This window comes from Panulirus ornatus, chromosome 62 (assembly GCF_036320965.1).
Source record: "Panulirus ornatus isolate Po-2019 chromosome 62, ASM3632096v1, whole genome shotgun sequence".
Lineage (NCBI taxonomy): Eukaryota > Metazoa > Arthropoda > Malacostraca > Decapoda > Palinuridae > Panulirus > Panulirus ornatus.
The window spans coordinates 15561395-15587194 of NC_092285.1; the positions used below are offsets into that span (position 1 = coordinate 15561395).

The 25800-nt window shown below is 40.4% G+C and overlaps 1 protein-coding gene across 1 annotated transcript; it reads right to left on the reverse strand.

Annotated features, from left to right (window-relative positions):
* Nucleotides 1-863: 863 nt before the first annotated feature.
* On the reverse strand, nt 864-25713 carry Ip259 (NSA2 ribosome biogenesis factor-like IP259). Its single transcript, XM_071656294.1, has 6 exons — nt 25633-25713; nt 22818-23743; nt 18535-18631; nt 14788-14874; nt 14038-14168; nt 864-1102 (listed from the first exon to the last, which is right to left on the reverse strand). Exons 2-6 carry the CDS (start codon nt 23592-23594, stop codon nt 959-961), a joined length of 1236 nt encoding a protein of 411 aa, XP_071512395.1. The 5' UTR covers nt 23595-23743; nt 25633-25713; the 3' UTR covers nt 864-958.
* Nucleotides 25714-25800: the final 87 nt, after the last annotated feature.

Genomic DNA, 25800 nt, shown 5'->3' on the forward strand with positions numbered 1-25800 from the left:
TCATCTTGAGATAGATTCTCACTATCTCCCCTCACCCCACATACCACCTTGTCTCAAACATGCCACATCTCTCATCATTCATTCCATTTAGCATCTATTCTAAATACTTGCTTCATCTCTTTCCACATGATCTGTTATATCACTTTCCTCGCCATCATCTCCATTTGTTCTATATATGTTACTCACTTTACATGACATATACTCTTGTACAAGTGAATTTTCATCACATCTGTCCTTATCTTTTTTAACTCGAATGACTGTCTTGACCTCATACTCCTTCCACACTGGTTTCCTGTAGATACAGCCCATTTTTTTTTTAAAAGCAGTTTTAATTCCTCATTCCACCACACATTACCCTTTTCTAAAGTTAATATCTGACCTGCATGCTACACTCTTAACCCAAACATTTGAGTACATCCAAGCATGCTTTGTTTAGATGTATATAATTTCTTTTCATGAACTCATTGGACACTGAATACAGCAAACATTCTTCCTCCTGACCCTTCAACACATTCACAGATAATGATTTATGCATCTTTCTTTGAAGATACTGTATTCATCTCCTTTTCTTTGGCAGATGCCTTTTCCCCCTTTCCTTTACACCAAGGACTCTGTGCTTCCCAAATACACCAGCAACTGCCATGCCCCTAACTTTTGTACCAGGATTTAATCACTTGCATCTAAGCAGCAAAATCACTCTCAGACATGTACTGATTGCGGTTTAAATATTCAAACTAATGCCAAGAACCTGGAGCTTCTCAATTCAAGCAGAAATAATTAAGAAAAATATTAGTTGTATAATATCTATGAAATGAGAAATTAATCACCAATAAAAGCACAGAAGAGGATAATAAACTCGAGCACACTCGGAATTATGTATTCAGGCTTATTGAAGACATCAGTAAAGTAGTACTATCCACAGCACTGGTGATCAAACTTAGCCATGAATAAATTCTTTTTATTCAGGCTTATTGAAGACATAAGTAAGGTGGCAACGTCCACAGTACTGGCGATCAAACATATTAGCCATGAATACACCAGCACCACATTCCTCACTGGGGCATTCACGACGCTGACGGGTGATCTTGCCATTGTCATCCACCTGTAATAGACAAAATTTAAAATTTGGTTTAAGATTCCAATTTTATCAATAAATAGCTAAAAGAAACACCATATTCTGCAAAACCTGTATTAGTAGGGGAATTCAGCAGCTTTACTTGGATAATATACTCAAAGAATGTGCATTTGTGGTTCCTATTTAAATTATATTATTTTGTACTCTCGTCTCTTAATTTTGTACGACACACTCTAATGTATGCAAACACAGCTTAATGCCAGGTACTGATTCAATCATTCCTATAGGGGAGGTGAAGCAAATCAGATGGCTGTGAGCCAACTGTCTTGTCTGGAAATGAAACCCATATTGATCACCTGGGTGGGTTGATACTATAATCACTGCACTATGATGGCTTGTGTATAATTATTTGTTATTTATTTATTTTGCTTTGTCTGTCTCCCGTGTTAGCGAGGTAGCGCAAGGAAACAGACAAAAGAATGGCCCAACCCACCCTCATACACATGTATATACATACACGTCCACACACGCAAATATACACACCTATACATCTCAACATATCTATATATGTACACACACAGACATATACATATATACACATGTACATAATTCATACTCTGCCTTAATTCATTCCCATCGCCACCCCGCCACACATGAAATAACAACCCCCTCCCCCCCTCATGTGTGTGAGGTAGCGCTAGGAAAAGACAACAAAGGCCACATTCATTCACACAGTCTCTAGCTGTCATGTAATAATGCACCAAACCACAGCTCCCTTTCCACATCCAGGCCCCACAGAACTTTCCATGGTTTACCCCAGACGCTTCACATGCCCTGGTTCAATCCACTGACAGCACATTCACCCCGGTATACCATATCGTTCTACTTCACTATATTCCTTGCACGCCTTTCACCCTCCTCCACGTTCAGGCCCCAATCACTCAAAATCTTTTTCACTCCATCTTTCCACCTCCAATTTGGTCTCCCACTTCTCGTTCCCTCCACCTCTGTCACATATATCCTCTTGGTCAATCTTTCCTCACTCATTCTCTCCATTTGACCAAACCATTTCAAAACACCCTCTCCTGCTCTCTTAACCACACTCTTTTTAATACCACACATCTCTCTTACCCTATTACTACTTACTCGATCAAACCACCTCAAACCACATATTGTCCTCAAACATTTCATTTCCAGCACATCCACCCTCCTCTGCACAACTCTATTTATAGCCCACGCCTCCCAACCATATAACATTGTTGGAACCACTATTCCTTCAAACATAACCATTTTTGCTTTCCAAGATAATGTTCTCGACTTCCACACATTCTTCAACGCTCCCAGAACTTTTGCCCCCTTTCCCACCCTATTATTCACTTCAGCTTCCATGGTTCCATCCGCTGCCAAATCCACTCCCACATATCTAAAACACTTCACTTCCTCCAGTTTTTCTCCATTCAAACTTACCTCCAAACTGACTAGTCTCTCAACTCTACTGTACCTAATAACCTTGCTCTTTTTCACATTTACTCTTAACTTTCTTCTTTCACACACTTTACCAAACTCAGTCACCAGCTTCTGCAGTTTCTCACACGAATCAGCCACCAGTGCTGTATCATCAGCGAACAACAACTGACTCACTTCCCAAGCTCTCTCATCCACAACAGACTGCATACTTGCCCCTCTTTCCAAAACTCTTGCATTCACCTCCTTAACAATCCCATCCATAAACAAATTAAACAACCATGGAGACATCACACACCCCTGCCGCAAACCTACATTCACTGAGAACCAATCACTTTCCTCTCTTCCTACACATACACATGCCTTACGTCCTCAATAAAAACTTTTCACTGCTTCTAACAACTTGCCTCCCACACCATATATTCTTAATACCTTCCAAAGAGCATCTCTATCAACTCTATCATATGCCTTCTCCAGATCCATAAATGCTACATGCAAATCCATTTGCCTTTCTAAGTATTTCTCATGCATTCTTCAAAGCAAACACCTGATCCACACATCCTCTACCACTTCTGAAACCACACTCCTCTCCCCCAATCTGATGCTCTGTACATGCCTGCACCCTCTCAATCAATACCCTCCCATATAATTTCCCAGGAATACTCAACAAACTTATACCTCTGTAATTTGAGCACTCACTTTTATCCCCTTTACCTTTGTACAATGGCACTATGCAAGCATTCTGCCAATCCTCAGGCACCTCACCATGAGTCATACATACATTAAATAACCTTATCAACCAGTCAATAATACAGTCACCCCCTTTTTTAATAAATTCCACTGCAATACCATCCAAACCCGCTGCCTTGCCAGCTTTCATCTTCCGCAAAGCTTTTACTACCTCTTCTCTGTTTACCAAATCATTCTCCCCAACCCTCTCACTTTGCAAACCACCTCGACCAACACACCCTATATCTGCCACTCTATCATCAAACACATTCAACAAACCTTCAAAATACCCACTCCATCTCCTTCTCACATCACCACCACTTATCACCTTCCCATTTGCCCCCTTCACTGAAGTTCCCATTTGTTCCCTTGTCTTACGCCCTTTATTTACCTCCTTCCAAAACATCTTTTATTCTCCCTAAAATTTAATGATACTCTCTCACCCCAACTCTCATTTGCCCTCTTTTTCACCTCTTGCACCTTTCTCTTGACCTCCTGCCTCTTTTTTTTGCATTATTTCCCTGCAAAAGTCATCCAATATTTGTACTATGCAAATATAGAATTTTATACTTATGGGACCCCATCTGTGGAACATTCTGCACCATCATACAAATTTTTGTATGCTGTCTGCATTAACCGTCTTCTGTAATTTTATTCCTATCATCCACCACTCATATTATAAAAGTACTTCTTTGAATATTTCTTTTATGAAATTTCTCAACTAATTTCAAGTTAAGTCATCTGGATGCTCTGTCTGTACATTTCTCTAAGAACTGTTCACTGTCCACTTCATCGTTTTAAAAACTTTAAGTTGTGATTAGGTCACCCCTCATTCTTCTCTCTTCCACAATGGGCAAATTTGAAGCTTCTAGCCTTTTCCTGTTACTCATTTCTCTTGATTCTAATATCTCTGTTGCTCTTCTCTATTTGTTCTTTTGTGATTCTTTAAGTGTGGTGACATCAATCATGAAAATGCATTACTGGAAAGCTAGTATACTGTATATCAACAGACCCTTTGTTTCATCAACAATTCTCCTAATATTGGACTTAGGTGATAGATAGGGATTATGCTGACTCAGATGCACAATACTGAAGCATAGTAAGGCTTTCTTTCACTATTTGCCATCCTCATAACTGTACATTTAGAGGGGTTGAAATTCATCAACCCTGTAAATAGAATTTTTTGAGTCTGTTAAATGTCCCCATGTAAGCTGAAGCAAATTTCCTTGCTTTTCATTTCCCTCATGGCTTTTTCATTTTCTGCAAGTACATTCAGCTAGAGACTGAGTGTGAACGAATGTGGCCTTTGTGGTGCTACCTTGCGCACATGCAGGGGAGGTCATTTTATGTGTGGCAGGGTGGTGACGGGAATTAATAAGGGCAGACAGTATGAATTATGTAAATGTGTATATATGTATATGTCTGTGTGTGTGTGTGTGTATATATATATATATATATATATATATATATATATATATATATATATATATATATATATATATATATATATATATTTTTATACCTCGTCGCTGTCTCCCGCGGTTGCGAGGTAGCGCAAGGAAACAGACGAAAGAAATGGCCCAACCCCCCCCATACACATGTACATACACACGTCCACACATGCAAATATACATACCTACACAGCTTTCCATGGTTTACCCCGGACGCTTCACATGCCTTGATTCAATCCACCGACAGCACGTCAACCCCTGTATACCACATAGCTCCAATTCACTCTATTCCTTGCCCTCCTTTCACCCGCCTGCATGTTCAGGCCCCGATCACACAAAATCCTTTTCACTCCATCTTTCCACCTCCAATTTGGTCTCCCTCTTCTCCTCGTTCCCCCCACCTCCGACACATATATCCTCTTGGTCAATCTTTCCTCACTCATTCTCTCCATGTGCCCAAACCATTTCAAAACACCCTCTTCTGCTCTCTCAACCACGCTCTTTTTATTTCCACACATCTCTCTTACCCTTACGTTACTTACTCGATCAAACCACCTCACACCACACATTGTCCTCAAACATCTCATTTCCAGCACATCCATCCTCCTGCGCACAACTCTATCCATAGCCCACGCCTCGCAACCATACAACATTGTTGGAACCACTATTCCTTCAAACATACCCATTTTTGCTTTCCGAGATAATGTTCTCGAACTTCCACACATTTTTCAAGATATCTAAAACACTTCACTTCCTCCAGTTTTTCTCCATTCAAACTCACCTCCCAATTGACTTGACCCTCAACCCTTTCATTTCTGCAAGAACATTCAGCTAGAGACTGAGTGGAACGAATGTGGCCTTTGTGGTGCTACCTTGCGCACAATGCAGGGAGGTCATTATGTCTGTGTGTGTGTGTGTGTATATATATATATATATATATATATATACGGGGGGCCGGAAATCCTCCCCTCCTTGTATTAACTTTCTAAAATGGGAAACAGAAGAAGGAGTCACGCGGGGAGTGATCATCCTCCTCGAAGGCTCAGAGTGGGGTGCCTAAATGTGTGTGGATGTAACCAAGATGTGAAAAAAGGAGAGATAGGTAGTATGTTTGAGGAAAGGAACCTGGATGTTTTGGCTCTGAGTGAAACGAAGCTCAAGGGTAAAGGGGAAGAGTGGTTTGGAAATGTCTGGGGAGTGAAGTCAGGGGTTAGTGAGAGGACAAGAGCAAGGGAAGGAGTAGCAATACTCCTGAAACAGGAGTTGTGGGAGTATGTGATAGAATGTAAGAAAGTAAATTCTCGATTAATATGGGTAAAATTGAAAGTTGATGGAGAGAGGTGGGTGATTATTGGTGCATATGCACCTGGGCATGAGAAGAAAGATCATGAGAGGCAAGTGTTTTGGGAGCAGCTAAATGAGTGTGTTAGCGGTTTTGATGCACGAGACCGGGTTATAGTGATGGGTGATTTGAATGCAAAGGTGAGTAATGTGGCAGTTGAGGGAATAATTGGTATTCATGGGGTGTTCAGTGTTGTAAATGGAAATGGTGAAGAGCTTGTAGATTTATGTGCTGAAAAAGGACTGATGATTGGGAATACCTGGTTTAAAAAGCGAGATATACATAAGTATACTTATGTAAGTAGGAGAGATGGCCAGAGAGCGTTATTGGATTACGTGTTAATTGACAGGCGTGCGAAAGAGAGACTTTTGGATGTTAATGTGCTGAGAGGTGCAACTGGAGGGATGTCTGATCATTATCTTGTGGAGGCTAAGGTGAAGATTAGTATGGGTTTTCAGAAAAGAGGAGTGAATGTTGGGGTGAAGAAGGTGGTGAGAGTAAGTGAGCTTGGGAAGGAGACCTGTGTGGGGAAGTACCAGGAGAGACTGTGTACAGAATGGAAAAAGGTGAGAACAATGGAAGTAAGGGGAGTCGGGGAGGAATGGGATGTATTTAGGGAATCAGTGATGGATTGCGCAAAAGATGCTTGTGGCATGAGAAGAGTGGGAGGTGGGCTGTTTAGAAAGGGTAGTGAGTGGTGGGATGAAGAAGTAAGAGTATTAGTGAAAGAGAAGAGAGAGGCATTTGGACGATTTTTGCAGGGAAAAAATGCAATTGAGTGGGAGAAGTATAAAAGAAAGAGACAGGAGGTCAAGAGAAAGGTGCAAGAGGTGAAAAAAAGGGCAAATGAGAGTTGGGGTGAGAGACTATCAGTAAATTTTAGGGAGAATAAAAAGATGTTCTGGAAGGAGGTAAATAGGGTGCGTAAGACAAGGGAGCAAATGGGAACTTCAGTGAAGGGCGTAAATGGGGAGGTGATAACAAGTAGCGGTGATGTGAGAAGGAGATGGAATGAGTATTTTGAAGGTTTGTTGAATGTGTCTGATGACAGAGTGGCAGATATAGGGTGTTTTGGTCGAGGTGGTGTGCAAAGTGAGAGGGTTAGGGAAAATGATTTGGTAAACAGAGAAGAGGTAGTAAAAGCTTTGCGGAAGATGAAAGCCGGCAAGGCAGCAGGTTTGGATGGTATTGCAGTGGAATTTATTAAGAAAGGGGGTGACTGTATTGTTGACTGGTTGGTAAGGTTATTTAATGTATGTATGACTCATGGTGAGGTGCCTGAGGATTGGCGGAATGCGTGCATAGTGCCATTGTACAAAGGCAAAGGGGATAAGAGTGAGTGCTCAAATTACAGAGGTATAAGTTTGTTGAGTATTCCTGGTAAATTATATGGGAGGGTATTGATTGAGAGGGTGAAGGCATGTACAGAGCATCAGATTGGGGAAGAGCAGTGCGGTTTCAGAAGTGGTAGAGGATGTGTGGATCAGGTGTTTGCTTTGAAGAATGTATGTGAGAAATACTTAGAAAAGCAAATGGATTTGTATGTAGCATTTATGGATCTGGAGAAGGCATATGATAGAGTTGATAGAGATGCTCTGTGGAAGGTATTAAGAATATATGGTGTGGGAGGCAAGTTGTTAGAAGCAGTGAAAAGTTTTTATCGAGGATGTAAGGCATGTGTACGTGTAGGAAGAGAGGAAAGTGATTGGTTCTCAGTGAATGTAGGTTTGCGGCAGGGGTGTGTGATGTCTCCATGGTTGTTTAATTTGTTTATGGATGGGGTTGTAAAGGAGGTAAATGCAAGAGTCCTGGAAAGAGGGGCAAGTATGAAGTCTGTTGGGGATGAGAGAGCTTGGGAAGTGAGTCAATTGTTGTTCGCTGATGATACAGCGCTGGTGGCTGATTCATGTGAGAAACTGCAGAAGCTGGTGACTGAGTTTGGTAAAGTGTGTGGAAGAAGAAAGTTGAGAGTAAATGTGAATAAGAGCAAGGTTATTAGGTACAGTAGGGGTGAGGGTCAAGTCAATTGGGAGGTGAGTTTGAATGGAGAAAAACTGGAGGAAGTGAAGTGTTTTAGATATCTGGGAGTGGATCTGTCAGCGGATGGAACCATGGAAGCGGAAGTGGTTCATAGGGTGGGGGAGGGGGCGAAAATTTTGGGAGCCTTGAAAAATGTGTGGAAGTCGAGAACATTATCTCGGAAAGCAAAAATGGGTATGTTTGAGGGAATAGTGGTTCCAACAATGCTGTATGGTTGCGAGGCGTGGGCTATGGATAGAGATGTGCGCAGGAGGATGGATGTGCTGGAAATGAGATGTTTGAGGACAATGTGTGGTGTGAGGTGGTTTGATCGAGTAAGTAACGTAAGGGTAAGAGAGATGTGTGGAAATAAAAAGAGCGTGGTTGAGAGAGCAGAAGAGGGTGTTTTGAAATGGTTTGGGCACATGGAGAGAATGAGTGAGGAGAGATTGACCAAGAGGATATATGTGTCGGAGGTGGAGGGAACGAGGAGAAGAGGGAGACCAAATTGGAGGTGGAAAGATGGAGTGAAAAAGATTTTGTGTGATCGGGGCCTGAACATGCAGGAGGGTGAAAGGAGGGCAAGAAATAGAGTGAATTGGAGTCATGTGGTATACAGGGGTTGACGTGCTGTCAGTGGATTGAATCAAGGCATGTGAAGCGTCTGGGGTAAACCATGGAAAGCTGTGTAGGTATGTATATTTGCGTGTGTGGACGTGTGTATGTACATGTGTATGGGGGGGGGGGTTGGGCCATTTCTTTCGTCTGTTTCCTTGCGCTACCTCGCAAACGCGGGAGACAGCGACAAAGTATAAAAAAAAAAAAAAAAAAAAAAAAAAAAATATATATATATATATATATATATATATATTTTTTTTTATACCTCGTCGCTGTCTCCCGCGGTTGCGAGGTAGCGCAAGGAAACAGACGAAAGAAATGGCCCAACCCCCCCCATACACATGTACATACACACGTCCACACATGCAAATATACATACCTACACAGCTTTCCATGGTTTACCCCGGACGCTTCACATGCCTTGATTCAATCCACCGACAGCACGTCAACCCCTGTATACCACATAGCTCCAATTCACTCTATTCCTTGCCCTCCTTTCACCCTCCTGCATGTTCAGGCCCCGATCACACAAAATCCTTTTCACTCCATCTTTCCACCTCCAATTTGGTCTCCCTCTTCTCCTCGTTCCCTCCACCTCCGACACATATATCCTCTTGGTCAATCTTTCCTCACTCATTCTCTCCATGTGCCCAAACCATTTCAAAACACCCTCTTCTGCTCTCTCAACCACGCTCTTTTTATTTCCACACATCTCTCTTACCCTTACGTTACTTACTCGATCAAACCACCTCACACCACACATTGTCCTCAAACATCTCATTTCCAGCACATCCATCCTCCTGCGCACAACTCTATCCATAGCCCACGCCTCGCAACCATACAACATTGTTGGAACCACTATTCCTTCAAACATACCCATTTTTGCTTTCCGAGATAATGTTCTCGACTTCCACACATTTTTCAAGATATCTAAAACACTTCACTTCCTCCAGTTTTTCTCCATTCAAACTCACCTCCCAATTGACTTGACCCTCAACCCTACTGTACCTAATAACCTTGCTCTTATTCACATTTACTCTTAACTTTCTTCTTCCACACACTTTACCAAACTCCGTCACCAGCTTCTGCAGTTTCTCCCATGAATCCGCCACCAGCGCTGTATCATCAGCGAACAACAACTGACTCACTTCCCAAGCTCTCTCATCCCCAACAGACTTCATACTTGCCCCTCTTTCCAAGACTCTTGCATTTACCTCCCTAACAACCCCATCCATAAACAAATTAAACAACCATGGAGACATCACACACCCCTGCCGCAAACCTACATTCACTGAGAACCAATCACTTTCCTCTCTTCCTACACGTACACATGCCTTACATCCTCGATAAAAACTTTTCACTGCTTCTAACAACTTTCCTCCCACACCATATATTCTTAATACCTTCCACAGAGCATCTCTATCAACTCTATCATATGCCTTCTCCAGATCCATAAATGCTACATACAAATCCATTTGCTTTTCTAAGTATTTCTCACATAAATTCTTCAAAGCAAACACCTGATCCACACATCCTCTACCACTTCTGAAACCACACTGCTCTTCCCCAATCTGATGCTCTGTACATGCCTTCACCCTCTCAATCAATACCCTCCCATATAATTTACCAGGAATACTCAACAAACTTATACCTCTGTAATTTGAGCACTCACTCTTATCCCCTTTGCCTTTGTACAATGGCACTATGCACGCATTCCGCCAATCCTCAGGCACCTCACCATGAGTCATACATACATTAAATAACCTTACCAACCAGTCAACAATACAGTCACCCCCTTTTTTTAATAAATTCCACTGCAATACCATCCAAACCTGCTGCCTTGCCGGCTTTCATCTTCCGCAAAGCTTTTACTACCTCTTCTCTGTTTACCAAATCATTTTCCCTAACCCTCTCACTTTGCACACCACCTCGACCCAAACACCCTATATCTGCCACTCTGTCATCAGACACATTTAACAAACCTTCAAAATACTCATTCCATCTCCTTCTCACATCACCACTACTTGTTATCACCTCCCCATTTGCGCTCTCTGGCCATCTCTCCTACTTACATAAGTATACTTATGTATATCTCGCTTTTTAAACCAGGTATTCCCAATCATCAGTCCTTTTTCAGCACATAAATCTACAAGCTCTTCACCATTTCCATTTACAACACTGAACACCCCATGTATACCAATTATTCCCTCAACTGCCACATTACTCACCTTTGCATTCAAATCACCCAACGCTATAACCCGGTCTCGTGCATCAAAACCACTAACACACTCATTCAGCTGCTCCCAAAACACTTGCCTCTCATGATCTTTCTTCTCATGCCCAGGTGCATATGCACCAATAATCACCCATCTCTCTCCATCAACTTTCAGTTTTACCCATATTAATCGAGAATTTACTTTCTTACATTCTATCACATACTTCCACAACTCCTGTTTCAGGAGTACTGCTACTCCTTCCCTTGCTGTTGTCCTCTCACTAACCCCTGACTTTACCCCCAAGACATTCCCAAACCACTCTTCCCCTTTACCCTTTAGCTTCGTTTCACTCAGAGCCAAAACATCCAGGTTCCTTTCCTCAAACATACTACCTATCTCTCCTTTTTTCACATCTTGGTTACATCCACACACATTTAGGCACCCCAATCTGAGCCTTCGAGGAGGATGAGCACTCCCCGCGTGACTCCTTCTTCTGTTTCCCATTTTAGAAAGTTAGGTGTATAGTTAGATGTATAGGTATGTATATGTGTGTGTGTGGACGTGTATGTATATACATGTGTATGAGGGTGGATTGGGCCATTCTTTCGTCTGTTTCCTTGCACTACCTTGCAGATGCGGGAGACAGCGACAAAGTACAATAAATAAATAAAATACATTCAGGTTGGAGTCCATACCTTCAGTTAAGTCATTTACACAGATCAAGAAGAAAAATGTATGTTTGAGTGCATTTCAATACATATATGCTTTAGCAATTTCAATACCCAAGATCAAATCTTAGTTCCCAAGAATGTAAATGCAAGGGCAGGTGATAGGGCAATTGAGGGTATAACTTGCACTCATGTGATACTTCATGTAAAGGAAAATTTGGAAAACTTTCTCAAGTGCTACTTGAGGAATGGTGACTGGGAACTATATATCTGAAGAAAAGGTGCATACATGGATGAGGAATGGTGGAAGAGAATAGCAAAAGGCTTAGACTGACTATGTGGTAGTGAATGAAAGGCTGTGTTGGATGCTAAAGTCCTGAGAGAATTCTTTGGAGACTGCCTATTGGATGGTGGACAAGAGATTAAAAATACTGTAGAAGAGAAGAAAAAGGCATATGGTAGATTGCTGGAAAGGAATATACTAATGGAAGTTCAGCAAAGAAGGAAAGAATACAAAATAAGCAAGTACAAGTTAAGAAGCTGATTTTGGAAGAAAGTTAATTGAAAAGTTTTGGGGTAATAGGAAATTATACTGGAACTAGGTGAAAAAAGAAGAATGGAAGTGTTGATGTGAAAAGTAAGGAAAGGGAATTGCTGAATCATAAGGAGGAAGTAAAAGGAAGATGGAAAGAGTACCTTTAAGAATTGATGAATGTGGGAGAAGGGGGTGGCAGCAGTTGTTACATGCATGGGTATGGAGGATGGAAGGAAGAGAACACAAGTGCTTGGGCCTACAGCAAAAATGAAGAAGGGCAATAATGAGGCTGAAGGTAGTAAAGGCACCTGGAGCGGATGGGATTACACCTGAAATGTTGAAGTATGGAGGAGACTGTGGATGCACCTTATATGTACTTTGGCATGGAAACAGAAGACTGTGCCTGAGGATTGGGGGAAAGCTATTATCATTCCTTTATTTAAAGGGAAAGGTGCTAAGGATGCATGTAGCAATTATAGGGGAATAAGCATATGCAAGAATAATAACTGTGAGTGATGGAGGTGACTAAATGCAGAATACAGGAAGAGCAAGGGGGTTTTAGGAAAGGTAGGCGATGAGTGGATCAGATTTTAGGAATAAAGATGACTATACATAATGTATTTACGAAAAGGTAAGAAGTTGTATGTAGCTTTTAGGGATCTGGTGAAAGCTTATGACAGTCGGGCGGAATGCTTTGTAGGATGTAAGGATATGTGGTATAAGACAACTGTTGGATGGTGTAAAAGCCATCTACAGAGGAGCAAATGGGTGTGTAAGAGTGGGTTGAGTGCTGAGCGAAAATTTTGTGATGCATGTAGCCGTGACGCAGGGCTGTGTGATGTCACCGTGCAAGGATGGAGTGAAAAAGATTTTGAGCGATCGGGGCCTGAACATACAGGAGAGTGAAAGACGTGCAAGGAATAGAGTGAATTGGAACGATGTGGTATACTGGGATCGACATGATGTCAATGGATTGAACCAGGGCATGTGAAGCGTTTGGGGTAAACAATGGAAAGTTTTGAGGGCCCTGGATGTGGAAAAGGAGCTGTGGTTTCAGTGCATTACACATGACAGCTAGAGACTGAGTGTGATCAAATGTGGCCTTTGTTGTCTTTTCCTAGTGCTACCTTGCCCTGGGGGAGGGGGAGTGCCATTTCATATGTGGTGGGGTAGCAACGGGAATGGATGAAGGCAGCAAGTATATGGACATGTGTATATATGTATATGTTAAGAACTAGGACCACATAGTGTGAAGATAATGAAAAAAGGCACAGGTGTCAGTCTGGTGAACAGTGCTACCATGTGTCACTAATATGTCGACACACAAAGTCTCATACTTTTTAAAACTTTACAGTACAGCGACATGATTAATACAAATATTTTTTTTTTTCTGTCTCCCGCGTTTGCGAGGTAGCGCAAGGAAACAGACGAAAGAAATGGCCCAACCCACCCCCATACACATGTATATACATACATCCACACACGCAAAATATACATACCTACACAGCTTTCCATGGTTTACCCCAGACGCTTCACATGCCCCGATTTAATCCACTGACAGCACGTCAACCCCGGTATACCACATCGCTCCAATTCACTCTATTCCTTGCCCTCCTTTCACCCTCCTGCATGTTCAGGCCCCGATCACACAAAATCTTTTTCACTCCATCTTTCCACCTCCAATTTGGTCTCCCTCTTCGCCTCGTTCCCTCCACCTCTGACACATATATCCTCTTGGTCAATCTTTCCTCACTCATTTTCTCCATGTGCCCAAACCATTTCAAAACACCCTCTTCTGCTCTCTCAACCACGCTCTTTTTATTTCCACACATCTCTCTTACCCTTACGTTACTTACTCGATCAAACCACCTTACACCACACATTGTCCTTAAACATCAAATTCTAAAATGCAAAATGTACCTTGTAATACTTCAATACAGCCAACTTTACTTTCTTATGCTTATGCTTGATCTTCTTAGGGGTAGTGTAGTTCTTCTTCTTTCGTTTCTTAGCACCACCACGTAAACGCAAAACCAAGTGGAGAGTTGATTCTGAAAAGGGAAAAAAAAGTTTATATGTTCAACTTTACTGTCATGCACCTCTGTCCACTTGATGGAACAAAGGGAACATGGGCATATTTAGAGTAAATTTTCTGAAAAAAATTCATTTGTAAGTTCTTTTTACTTATTTTTTCCCTACTCAGTTGAGTAACTGACTAGGGAAAAAAATGTGGCATCATGCATATTAATTACGAGTACTAGACTTAAAAAATGAAGTCACTATTGGACTTGCAAAAACTAGCTAGAGAAACTATTTATGAACATTCAAACAATAACAAAGTTGTTAACTACTGCTGCACATAGTGTGAAAACACAATACAATAACACTTGATTGTATAAAATCAATAAAAATCTTTCCCTTTATGTCATGGCCTTACCCACTTTCTGGGAATTTCTGTACATTCATTAAATTTAGTTAGAGGTCGGGATGAGCATGAGTTGACTGATAAGACTACATATACCTGATCCACCCCATGACTGTTTGGATGTGTATTAGGTAACTGTGAGACTGCATACACTTGATTCACCTCAAAAGAATTAAGGAAAGATAACAGTAATAAAATTAAAAACAAAGAGGGAAAAAGACGCAATAACTGAAAAAATAACTTACCCTTCTGAATGTTGTAATCAGACAGGGTGCGTCCATCCTCTAGCTGTTTACCCGCAAAGATCAGGCGCTGCTGATCTGGAGGAATGCCTGTAAGATTTTCAAAGCTTTATCAATTATACCATTGGTTTATCTATACCTTTAGGGCCTGGGGCCTTTCAAACTAAACTGCAAAATTAACATCAAAATGGGAAAATAAAATAAGGGGTGAAGCTATTTCAACTTTAAACAAGTCCTCTGGATTTTTTATACAGTACTTTTTATTTCTGAAGAATGTGTATATGCAAGTAAGAAGGGACAAGAATGAGTGATTACCAGTGAAAGTAGGTCTGCATCAAGGGCTTGCAATGCCACCACAGTTGTTTAATCCATTCATGGATAGGGTCAGTTACCCCATCTCCTCCCTTCAATGATGCTCTTATTGGCCCTCTTGTTCTCCTCAGCTATTTACAACCTTCCAAACCATATGCTAATATTTTCTCACTCCAATTCTCCTATGTCTCTTGTTACGAATTCAATACTTATTCGAGCAAGGTCGCCAGTAACATATGTTACAAATACTACTGTTCCTTGTCTTGCAAGGACGTTATAGATTTGTCAAGTTGCACAACTCAGGATAACACAATAATAAAGTTATGGGATTGAATTAAAGACCAGCATTACATTAAATCTACTCATAATGAAAGAATTCAAGAGTACAAAGATAGGCACATAACTCAAGCAGGAAACATTACGTTAACATTGAAAGTGAGTTTAACATTGAACATAAGATAACATTTGTATATGACTTAACATTCCAGATAAAATTTCAAGCCAGGAGTTCTCTTTCCTCTAAGGCAGTTTTTCGATAACATTACACTGATAATTATAACGGGCTTACAGCACAACACTCGGGTAATGGGCTTATAGCACAGCAGGGCTTACAGGCTTACAACACAGCAGGACTTATAGCAGGGGTGGACCACTTATCTTGCTGGGCTAGAAAGAGACTCAGCGGGTGTCATGGGTATATATTACAGCAAAGACAAGCGTTCCCTGCTAGCTATACAACCTTACATTTTGATTGGCTATGGGCCTTAAAAATATTCTGATTGGTTGGAGGAACCATCGCAGCACAAATGCGTAGATTACCCTCCCTCTTGTAAGCCTACAGGGATGACATGTCCAGTACGGTGGTGAAGTATTCCGCAGCTGATGACAACTTAATCCTCCCGCCTCGGAGAAGGGTCGGGGTGCTCAAGGACAAATGACCATCTGGTTTCAAAATTAAAATAAAATTAAAGTATTACGCCTAATGCTTGGTGTGAACTGAAGCTCCGAGGACGTCTCAGAGGGAGGCCTTAATCCTCGTCCTGATAAGAAATAACAATACCATACACAAAGACACGCACGTGTCCCGTAACACTCTGCACTCTCTCTTGACCTTCTGTCACTTCCTTTTATACATCTCCAAATCGTTTCCACTCCATTTCAAAATAATCAGCAAGACATTCATATCCTACATAAGGCCAAAACTGAAATATGCATCTCAAGTTTGATCAAACCTAAAGAAACACAAAGAGCCAGCAGAGCAAGTCCAGAGTAGGATAACAAAGACAGTAAAAGAATTTTGGGGGATAAGTATAAACTTATTTTGGAAGAAAGAAGAGTGAGGGGTAACTTAATCACCTTTTTGTTTTTTAAGAGATCAATGATATGGATAATGGACCATTATAAATATGCATGGGAAGAGTAACCAAAGAACATAACATGATATACAAAACTTGTCAAAAAGTATGTGAATAAATACAATTACAAGACTGTTGGATAAAGGGAACAGAATGACTGAGGACATGGTCAATGCGCTTACATAAATTTATGAGGCTGTGCGATAGTAGGGAATAATCAGATGGGGATCCATGATCGTAAAACTCCCACCCCAAACAAAAAGAATAGATAATATCATTCCCTTTCTTTATAATTTTTTCCCATCTACATTATTCTTTTCTTGAACGTGTATAGATGGAACACCAATTAATTAACACGTAAGGCATGTGTACGAGTAGGAAGAGAGAAAAGTGACTGGTTCTCAGTGAATGTCAGTTTGTGGCAGGGGTGCGTGATGTCTCCATGGTTGTTTAATTTGTTTATGGATGGGATTGTTAGGGAGGTGAATGCAAGAGTTTTGGAGAGAGGGGCAAATATACAGTCTGTAGTGGATGAGAGGGCTTGGGAAGTGAGTCAGTTGTTGTTCGCTGATGATACAGCACTGGTGGCTGATTCGGCTGAGAAACTGCAGAAGCTGGTGACTTAGTTTGGTAAAGTGTGTGAAAGAAGAAAGCTGAGAGTAAATGTGAATAAGAGCAAGGTTATTAGGTACAGTAGGGTTGAGGGACAAGTCAATTGGGAGGTAAGTTTGAATGGAGAAAAACTGGAGGAAGTGAAGTGTTTTAGATATCTGGGAGTAGATATGGCAGCAGATGGAACCATGGAAGCGGAAGTGAGTCATAGGGTGGGGAAGGGGGCGAAAGTCCTGAGTGCATTGAAAAATGTGTGGAAGGCAAGAACATTATCTCGGAAAGCAAAAATGGGTATGTTTGAAGGAATAGTGGTTCCAACAATGTTATATGGTTGCGAGGCGTGGGCTATAGATAGAGTTGTGCGGAGGAGGATGGATGTGTTGGAAATGATATGTTTGAGGACAATATGTGGTGTGAGGTGGTTTGATCGAGTAAGTAATGAAAGGGTATGAGAGATGTGTGGTAATAAAATGTGTGGTTGCGAGAGGAGAAGAGGGTGTTTTGAAATGGTTTGGTCACATGGAGAGAATGAGTGAGGAAAGATTGACCAAGAGGATATATGTGTCAGAGGTGGAGGGAACGAGAAGTGGGAGACCAAACTGGAGGTGGAAGGATAGAGTGAAAAAGATTTTGAGTGATCGGGGCCTGAACATGCAGGAGGGTGAAAGGTGTGCAAGGAACAGAGTGAATTGGAACGATGTGGTATACCGGGGTCAACGTGCAGTCAATGGATTGAACCAGGGCATGTGAATCGTCTGGGGTAAACCATGGAAAGTTTTGTGGAGCCTGGATGTGGAGAGGGAGCTGTGGTTTCGGTGCATTATACATGACAGCTAGTGCTACTTCACACGCATGCGGGGGGTGTCATTTCATGAGTGGCGAAGTGGCAACGGGAATGAATAAAGGCAGCAAGTATGAATTATGTACATGTGTATATATGTATATGTCTGTGTATGTATATATATGTATACGTTGAAATGTATAGGTAGGTATATGTGCATGTGTGGACGTGTATGTATATACATGTTTTATGTGGGTGGATTGGGTCATTCTTTCATATGTTTCCTTGTGCTACCTCGCTAACGCAGGAGACAGCAACAAAGTATAATAATTAAATATAAGACTGTGGTGACTTGATGTACAAGAGGAAGACTGCAAGAAATATAGAAAATTTAACTGAAGAACAGACTATTGCGACAAGTAGCTTAGGTGAAGAAGTCTGAGAAAAAGTGCGGAAAGTTTCTTTGTCATGAGGGATATGAAAGGTCGCTACAGTCTCAATGAATCAACCTAGTGTGGAGAAAGAAAAAAGGTCATATATTGGCATGACAAGGAATTTCAATATATTGAGATATATATGAGATATGGGTGAATTGGGTGGCGGTATGCATTTCTTCCACCCAAAGATTGTTCTCAGTAAGATTTAAAGGTTCTCATAGGACCACACTACATAGTTATTATCTTTACATACCCTCCTTGTCCTGAATCTTTGCCTTCACATTTTCAATAGTATCTGATGGTTCAACCTCAAGAGTGATGGTTTTCCCAGTTAATGTCTTCACGAAAATCTGCATTGTGGCAGTCTGGAAAGAAGGTCCACTATTAACACAATTTTCAATGTCTTACTGTAACACTACACTAAATTTTTTGCAATACTGTAAATATTCATTTCATAGGTATTACCTGGTAAGTACAATCATACTCTCAATTTTGCACACAAATCAGTACATATATTAAAACTAATCACAATTAAAGCTTACTTTGTATTAACTTTTGGTAAAAAGTCCACCCTTAAGGAATTACAAAGCCCTGAGTGATAGCCAAAGCACAAGCCTGAATTCCAGTGCAATTAGAAAGGCTTGATAAAAAGCATAATCAAACTATCATCTCATAAAACCAATCATCTGGCTCCAGAAAGTTCATTTCTGCACAGTGAAAATAAAATGCAACAAAATGATAGCATCACTGAGACACTAAAGCTTCATGATAAAAAACAGAATCCACATATGATGTAGGTTACAACTGTCACACAGGCTAACAGGCTAACATTGTGTCTGCATTTAGGAAGACTGGTTTGTCCCAGTAAACTCAACTAGGCTCAATCCTAACTTCCATTTCTTACATAATACAGACAGATGGAGGTTAGCTTAGGAAAGCCTCTTGCAAACTCTTGCTCATGTTTCAGCCCTTTGATGAAGCAGGGGAAATATTCAAGACATTGATGTGGCATTCCTGATGATGAATTTAAAATCAATGTTTTGGAAGCTTGAGGACTCAATTTGTTGTGAATCTTTGACAGTTATAGGCATCTACTACTGCTATTTTGTAGTAACAGTAGTGGGTAGCAAACAGCAAATGATGAAGGTGGTACTACAACCTGGGTTATTGGAGGAATGATGGTGGCGGTATAGTGTTTATTAAACACCCACCTTTCAGGCACAGATTGCTCTCTGTCTCCCCCACCCAAATTGCTCATATTCATCCCCATTCTTAAACCCACTTTTTCTAATACAAAGCAACTGACAACACTCAAGTCTTCCATCTGTTTCCTTTATATCCTTCCAAGTCAAAATTTATAGCAATACATCTACCAAAAATTATCCAGCACCATTGGTCAAAAGGACAAGGCAGATACCAGGACCCTCTTGACAGCCATTAAGCAACTGGGATCCACTCACCTGCATAGGTACAACCAATAGACTTGGCTTCTTTCTATCCATTTCTGCAACATTTGCATTCTTAATTAAAAATTTCCCTCAAACATCTGTTTATCTTCTTCCCTTAGCATTTCCCTCAGGTTAAAACCCAACTGTCCGAGGCTGCTTCTTTGAACAATCATGTCTCCACTATAATCTTTACCATTATTTCAACTCATAAGGTATAGTTCAAGCCTACTATAGTACAAAAACACCTGTTGCTCACCTCATGCATTATGAGTCTCTTAATTTTCAAGCCATCTGGCTCAAAATCTATATATCCTAAATTACCTTTCTTTTGTGTTTGAATTTCTTCCCCAATTATAAACAACTCTTCCACTATTTGACTTCCTGCCACGAAGCTCTTCACATCTATGCACAGAGATCCTCTATCCTAAGGACTTCAGTGGCACTACAAGGATTGGTTAGGCCCTAACCTGGACAATCCTGGTGAAGCCACGGCATTTTCTTTTCTGTAAAAGTCCTAAAGTCAAGCTTAATTTAAGAATATAATGATCCCAAAATAACAATTAGGCCCTTAATGATCTGGAATAATTAAAAAACCCTACTGCAGTTCCCAACTGTCATGACCACTCTTCCAACACACTTAAGCCCCCTACTTTTTTTTTCTTGATGTCTCCCAGTATACATACACATTTCTGCCCTCTAAGGTTGTGTGACCACAATCTTTTTCTGAATATTTTATTTGGGCAAGCCCATCCTCTATCCCTGCCCTTTGAAAATACCAAGTCTGGCATTTTGGGAGAGCTCAAAGGTTATCCTAGCAAGGCTTCGTTTTTTCATCTTCCCTTGTGTGGGTACTGCTTCTCTGGTTGGGCAACTCATGTTAAGCTGAAAGCACAGCAGGTTTCCTTGGCTGGAATAGTCCTAATTCCCATTTTTACCCTCAATCATGGTTTTTATCATTATTAATCTAGTGCCTGTCGCATCAAGGACATTGCATACTGTCGGGTGAAACTCTTCTCTTCCCCCAAAAATCCACTCTCCTTTCAGTTCTGCTCGGATCATGACAAAGCTGTTCTTCACCTTCAAGCACTTTCATAAACATCTTTGAATTGACTTCTAATGACATATCCTTTTGGTCCTTAACCAAAATGCATCTCCAAAAGCCTCTGTAATTAAACCTTTTTGCCTCTCTCTTGACCTGAACAATCTACTGTTAACTCTCCTACTGATAAAGCCACTCCTTTTAGTATCTTGTTTTTCTCTAACTCAACTTTGAATGATTCAGCATCAAAACATCTGCCACTGAACCAATGCCCTCTCCTATTCTCCTTATGCAGGATCTTCCAATTAGTTTCCCAACTCCATGTCAACAAGGCCTAAGGCTCAAATGAACATACTTTTTGAGTTCTAAGGTTGTGCCTCTTAGCTAGCAACAATCCTTGCTCATCTATTTTGCCTATACTTCTTGAGTTCTAAGGTTGTGTGCCTCTTAGCTAGCAACAATCCTTGCTCATCTATTTTGGCTTTCTAAACTGCCTTCTTATCTGTTTCCTACACTATGTTCAGTAATTCATAGTTTCCTCTCTGGCAGTTCTACTGCAGTAGATATTAATGGAGCAATATCCCAACTATCATGTACTCCCTACAAGTGGCCTTCTCAAGAGAATGTGTATTCCTACCCTTATTCACCCACTCTTATGCTGATGGTTCTACTTATTTTTTCATTTATTATATATATATATTTATTTATATATATGGGGAAGAGCAATGTGGTTTTCAGAAGTGGTATAGGATGTGTGGAAAAGGTGTTTGCTTTGAAGAATGTATGTAGCATTTATGGATCTGGAGAAGGCATATGATAGAGTTGACAGAGATGCTCTGTGGAAGGTATTAAGAATATATGGTGTGGGAGGCAAGTTGTTAGAAGCAGTGAAAAGTTTTTATTGAGGATGTAAGGCATTTGTATGAGTAGGAAGAGAGGAAAGTGATTGGTTCTCAGTGAATGTTGGTTTGCAGCAGGGGTGCGTAATGTCTCAATGGTTGTTTGATTTGTTTATGGATGGGGTTGTTAGGGAGGTGAATGCAAGAGTTTTGGAAAGAGATGGCAAGTATGCAGTCTGTTGTGGATGAGAGAGCTTGGGAAGCGAGTCAGTTGTTGTTCGCTGATGATACAGCACTGGTAGCTGATTCGGGTGAGAAACTGCAAAAGTGTGTGAAAGAAGAAAGATGAGAGTAAATGTGAAAATACTCACTCCATATCCTTCTCAGAGGTGGAGGGAACGAGGAGAAGTGGGAGACCAAATTGGAGGTGGAAAGATGGAGTGAAAAAGATTTTGAGTGATCGGGGCCTGAACATGCAGGAGGGTGAAAGGCGTGCAAGGAATAGAGTGAATTGGAACGATGTGGTATACCGGGGTCGACGTGCTGTCAATGGATTGAACCATGGCATGTGAAGCGTCTGGGGTAAACCATGGAAAGTTGTGTGGGGCATGGATGTGGAAAGGGAGCTGTGGTTTCGGAGCATTATTACACGACAGCTAGAGACTGAGTGTGAACAAATTGGGCCTTTGTTGTCTTTTTCTAGCGCTACCTTGCACACATGAGGGGGGAGGGGGTTGTTATTCCATGTGTGGCGGGGTGGCGATGGGAATAAATAAAGGCAGACAGTATGAATTAGGTACATGTGTATATATGTATATGTCTGTGTGTATATATATGTGTACATTGAGATGTATAGGTATGTATATTTGCGTGTGTGGACGTGTATGTATATACATGTGTATGTGGGCAGGTTGGGCCATTCTTTCGTCTGTTTCCTTGCGCTACCTCGCTAACGTGGGAGACAGTGACAAAGCAAAATAAATAAATAATATATATATACAATATAAACAAGGTTAAGAAAAAAATTATTCTTTGTTAGGAAATCATTTTTGTAGTAATTTAACAGGTAACATAATGGGCGAATGAATACCATACATTTACAGTACATGGATATAAACTGAGCAAATCATACTCAACAATTAAAAAACTTAAAGCTTTCTCACAAGAGAAAGCCTAGTTTACATTTTCACAACTTTCACATTAATTACACCAACAAGACAGCATTAATACAACCATCATTTTCTGGGTTATTAGTAACCTGGGCATATTTACCCCACACTACTTTTCCACTCTGAGTAACAAGGCCAAGTTCACTAATATTAACCTCAATAACAGTGCCCTTTGTAATTACACCTAGAGATGTGTACATAGCTGAACTTGGGTTCTTCTTAACCCCAATGATAGGGAGGCAAAATGTAGCCTTTAATTCTGGATGTGTAACATGGGCCTTTTTGAATCTCAAAGCCATGGGCCGAATGAATCTTTCAAACTTTGGTGGCTTTCGAGTAAAATGATCTCCCACAAAAGTTACTTTGGTGACCATACGTTTCCATGCCTTTAACTTTCTCTTACCTGATTTCACAACCCTGAAAACCTCTGCCTCAGACTGTGCTCTAACTTTTGGAATGGGAACATCCCATTTACCAGCCTTTTCTTTCCTCTTCTGCTTTATCATATTAGACAAAACTTTGGCACGAGATTGTCCCTCACGATCCAAGAGGTAAGACGGCACTGCTCCCTCTGGTACAGCATCCTTGTCCTTTTGCTTGGTTTGCTTTTCTTCATGAGCCTTAATGGTTTTCTTCATCTGGATCTTTTCAGACTGGCGCTGTTTATGGTATAATTTTGCTTTTAACCCAAATATTTTTTGAGCCTTGGCTGATCGTTCATGTGGTTCACGTGCCTCTCTCTTTCTTTTGCGATGTTCATAGTTAAGTCGACGACCATGGCGCTTTCGATGAAGTTCAATGTGCTCATTCTGTGGCATTTTACTGTCCTGTAGAGTCTCAAAGTTCAAGTAATGTTCTTTAAACAATTACAATGCAATCCCGTTTCCAAATGCCCAGTCCTAATCAACTGCCTTGTAATCGGTGAATGTTCAGTTAGTCTGGATAGTGTTGATCAAGACACCAGCACCTGGGGAGACAAGGAGGCAGATTAGTAAGCACTCCAAGTCTCCCATGCATCCATTTAATAAGGAAATGGAAAGAGAGACTCTTAAAACTCTTATACATCCATTCAACTACAAAGTACTCAAATTACTACATTCACTGCCTTAGGCAGTTAACAAGTAATGGAGTCAGAGTTTGGTCAGGCCAAATTTCAATAATTTTTTAATTTGATACCTATGAAAGGTTCGAGAAATCAATAGATTCTTGAACTGGTTAATTTCGGCTCCATGCAATCAAATTTACCCCCATGAGCTTCAAAGCCCTTTTCTTTGTAATTAGTCAATGTAAATGGTTACCATTTAAACATAAAAAATAAATAAAAAACTGTGATAGCCCGAGTTTCATGCTTCGACTAAGCCTTAAATATGCTTTTCTCACCACCACTTAGCAATCAGTCAAAACTGTTGTGATCTTGTTCCAGTCAGGGTCATGGTCTCACAATACACAAGACTCAATCCTTCCACAAATCATTGTTTTCTACCAAATGATGGTCATCTATCATGGAACGAACAAGTCTTCACTCATGTAACTGGGAACTATGGTGCAACTATAGATGGTTAACCGTTCCATTATGGTGGGTGGTTAATGAATATATGAATACTTTATGTTCATGCATGGTTTTATCCTAGTACTTTTAGATTTTACTCCCTTTTATGTACTGTACACATCCAAAATTGTACATCTGTAGTTAAAGCTTACATCTGAGGCACCAAGCAAAACTCTGGAACATCAATGACAAGTTTATTGTAATTACAGTGTATGGTAAAATATTGGGAATACATTAAGACTAATGTAATAATAAGTCAAAACAGCAGAGTTGCAGAATAAAATTAATATCCCAAAAATAAGAGCAAGAGCTATACTAGACTTTTACAAAATATGCTAAGAAGCACCATGAGCATGGCAATTCCTATATGTCATCAAAGGAACCCTAAACTCAAAATCACATATATCACTAAATTTCATGAGGACCAATAGAATCGGTGAAATACATCCATCCATAACAGTTGAAGACCAAATCAACTAATGTTTAAATATACAGCTTACTGACTACTGTAAAAGAATTTTCACGATATTCTTTCAGATACACAATTTTTCTCAAATTGAGACCACAGGAGTAAATTGAGAAGAAACTAATATAGGCATCACATTACCTGAAGCACTAACAATGGGAAGAACATGGCCTACGTGGTATTATACGTGTTGTCTCAAGTGGCACAATACCCTTGTTTCACAAGTTTTCATTCCCTCTGAGGATGTGTGTATACGTGCATTAGGACTTCTTTAGGTATTCATTGTTCAGGGAGACAACCCGACCTCTACAGTCACAACACATGCTCTCTCCACTTGGTGCTGGTCTAATAATGTTTGGCATAATTTCGTTTTCCTTACGAAGTGCTTTACACGTAAAACCTTACGAAAGTTCTCTTCATCGAAGCACAATTAATCCTTAGCAATTTACAACATTAACTTGAGGTGCAGGCTTGTAAATGATTAGATATTTAGTTAACATGAATCTGCTGCCACAACCGCATGGTCATTAGCGCAGGATTTTTTTAGTAACATTACCAAACAATAATTTAAAAAATCTGGGAAAAATAATAATTTGAATGTTATAATAATAAAAGTAATAATAATGATATATATATCTTATATTTGCAAAGGCCAAATATTATACTAATGGATCCATGCAGAAGCAACCTTTCGGAAGTCTATCCACAAGAAATATCACTAAATAGGACTAAATAACCTCTCCTTGCTTCCATCAACTGTATTGCGTATTCAGGAATATAAATATGTAATTCTTAAGTTACTAAATAACGAGGAAAAATGCCTTATTTTAAGTACACTTACCTACTAAACACACGTTCGATAACTGCCAACGTGAGAAGGACACGACTTGTAGTTGGTTCTTTTACATTGTCTACATTTCTACAGAAATAAATAAATTTTTCTTTTCAAGCTAGAATTGAATATGTATGATTCATTTTTCAGTAATTATTATCGAAGTAGTTACAATTA

Excerpts from the sequence above, each read along its gene's own strand:
- Ip259 (XM_071656294.1), bottom strand. The coding sequence starts at position 23,594 with ATGCCACAGAATGAGCACATTGAACTTCATCGAAAGCGCCATGGTCGT. Across the intron at positions 18,632-22,817 it reads GTATTAATGCTGTCTTGTTG|ATTTTCGTGAAGACATTAAC; the intron begins GTGTAATTAATG and ends GCCACAATGCAG. Across the intron at positions 1,103-14,037 it reads CTGTATTGAAGTATTACAAG|GTGGATGACAATGGCAAGAT; the intron begins GTACATTTTGCA and ends TGTCTATTACAG.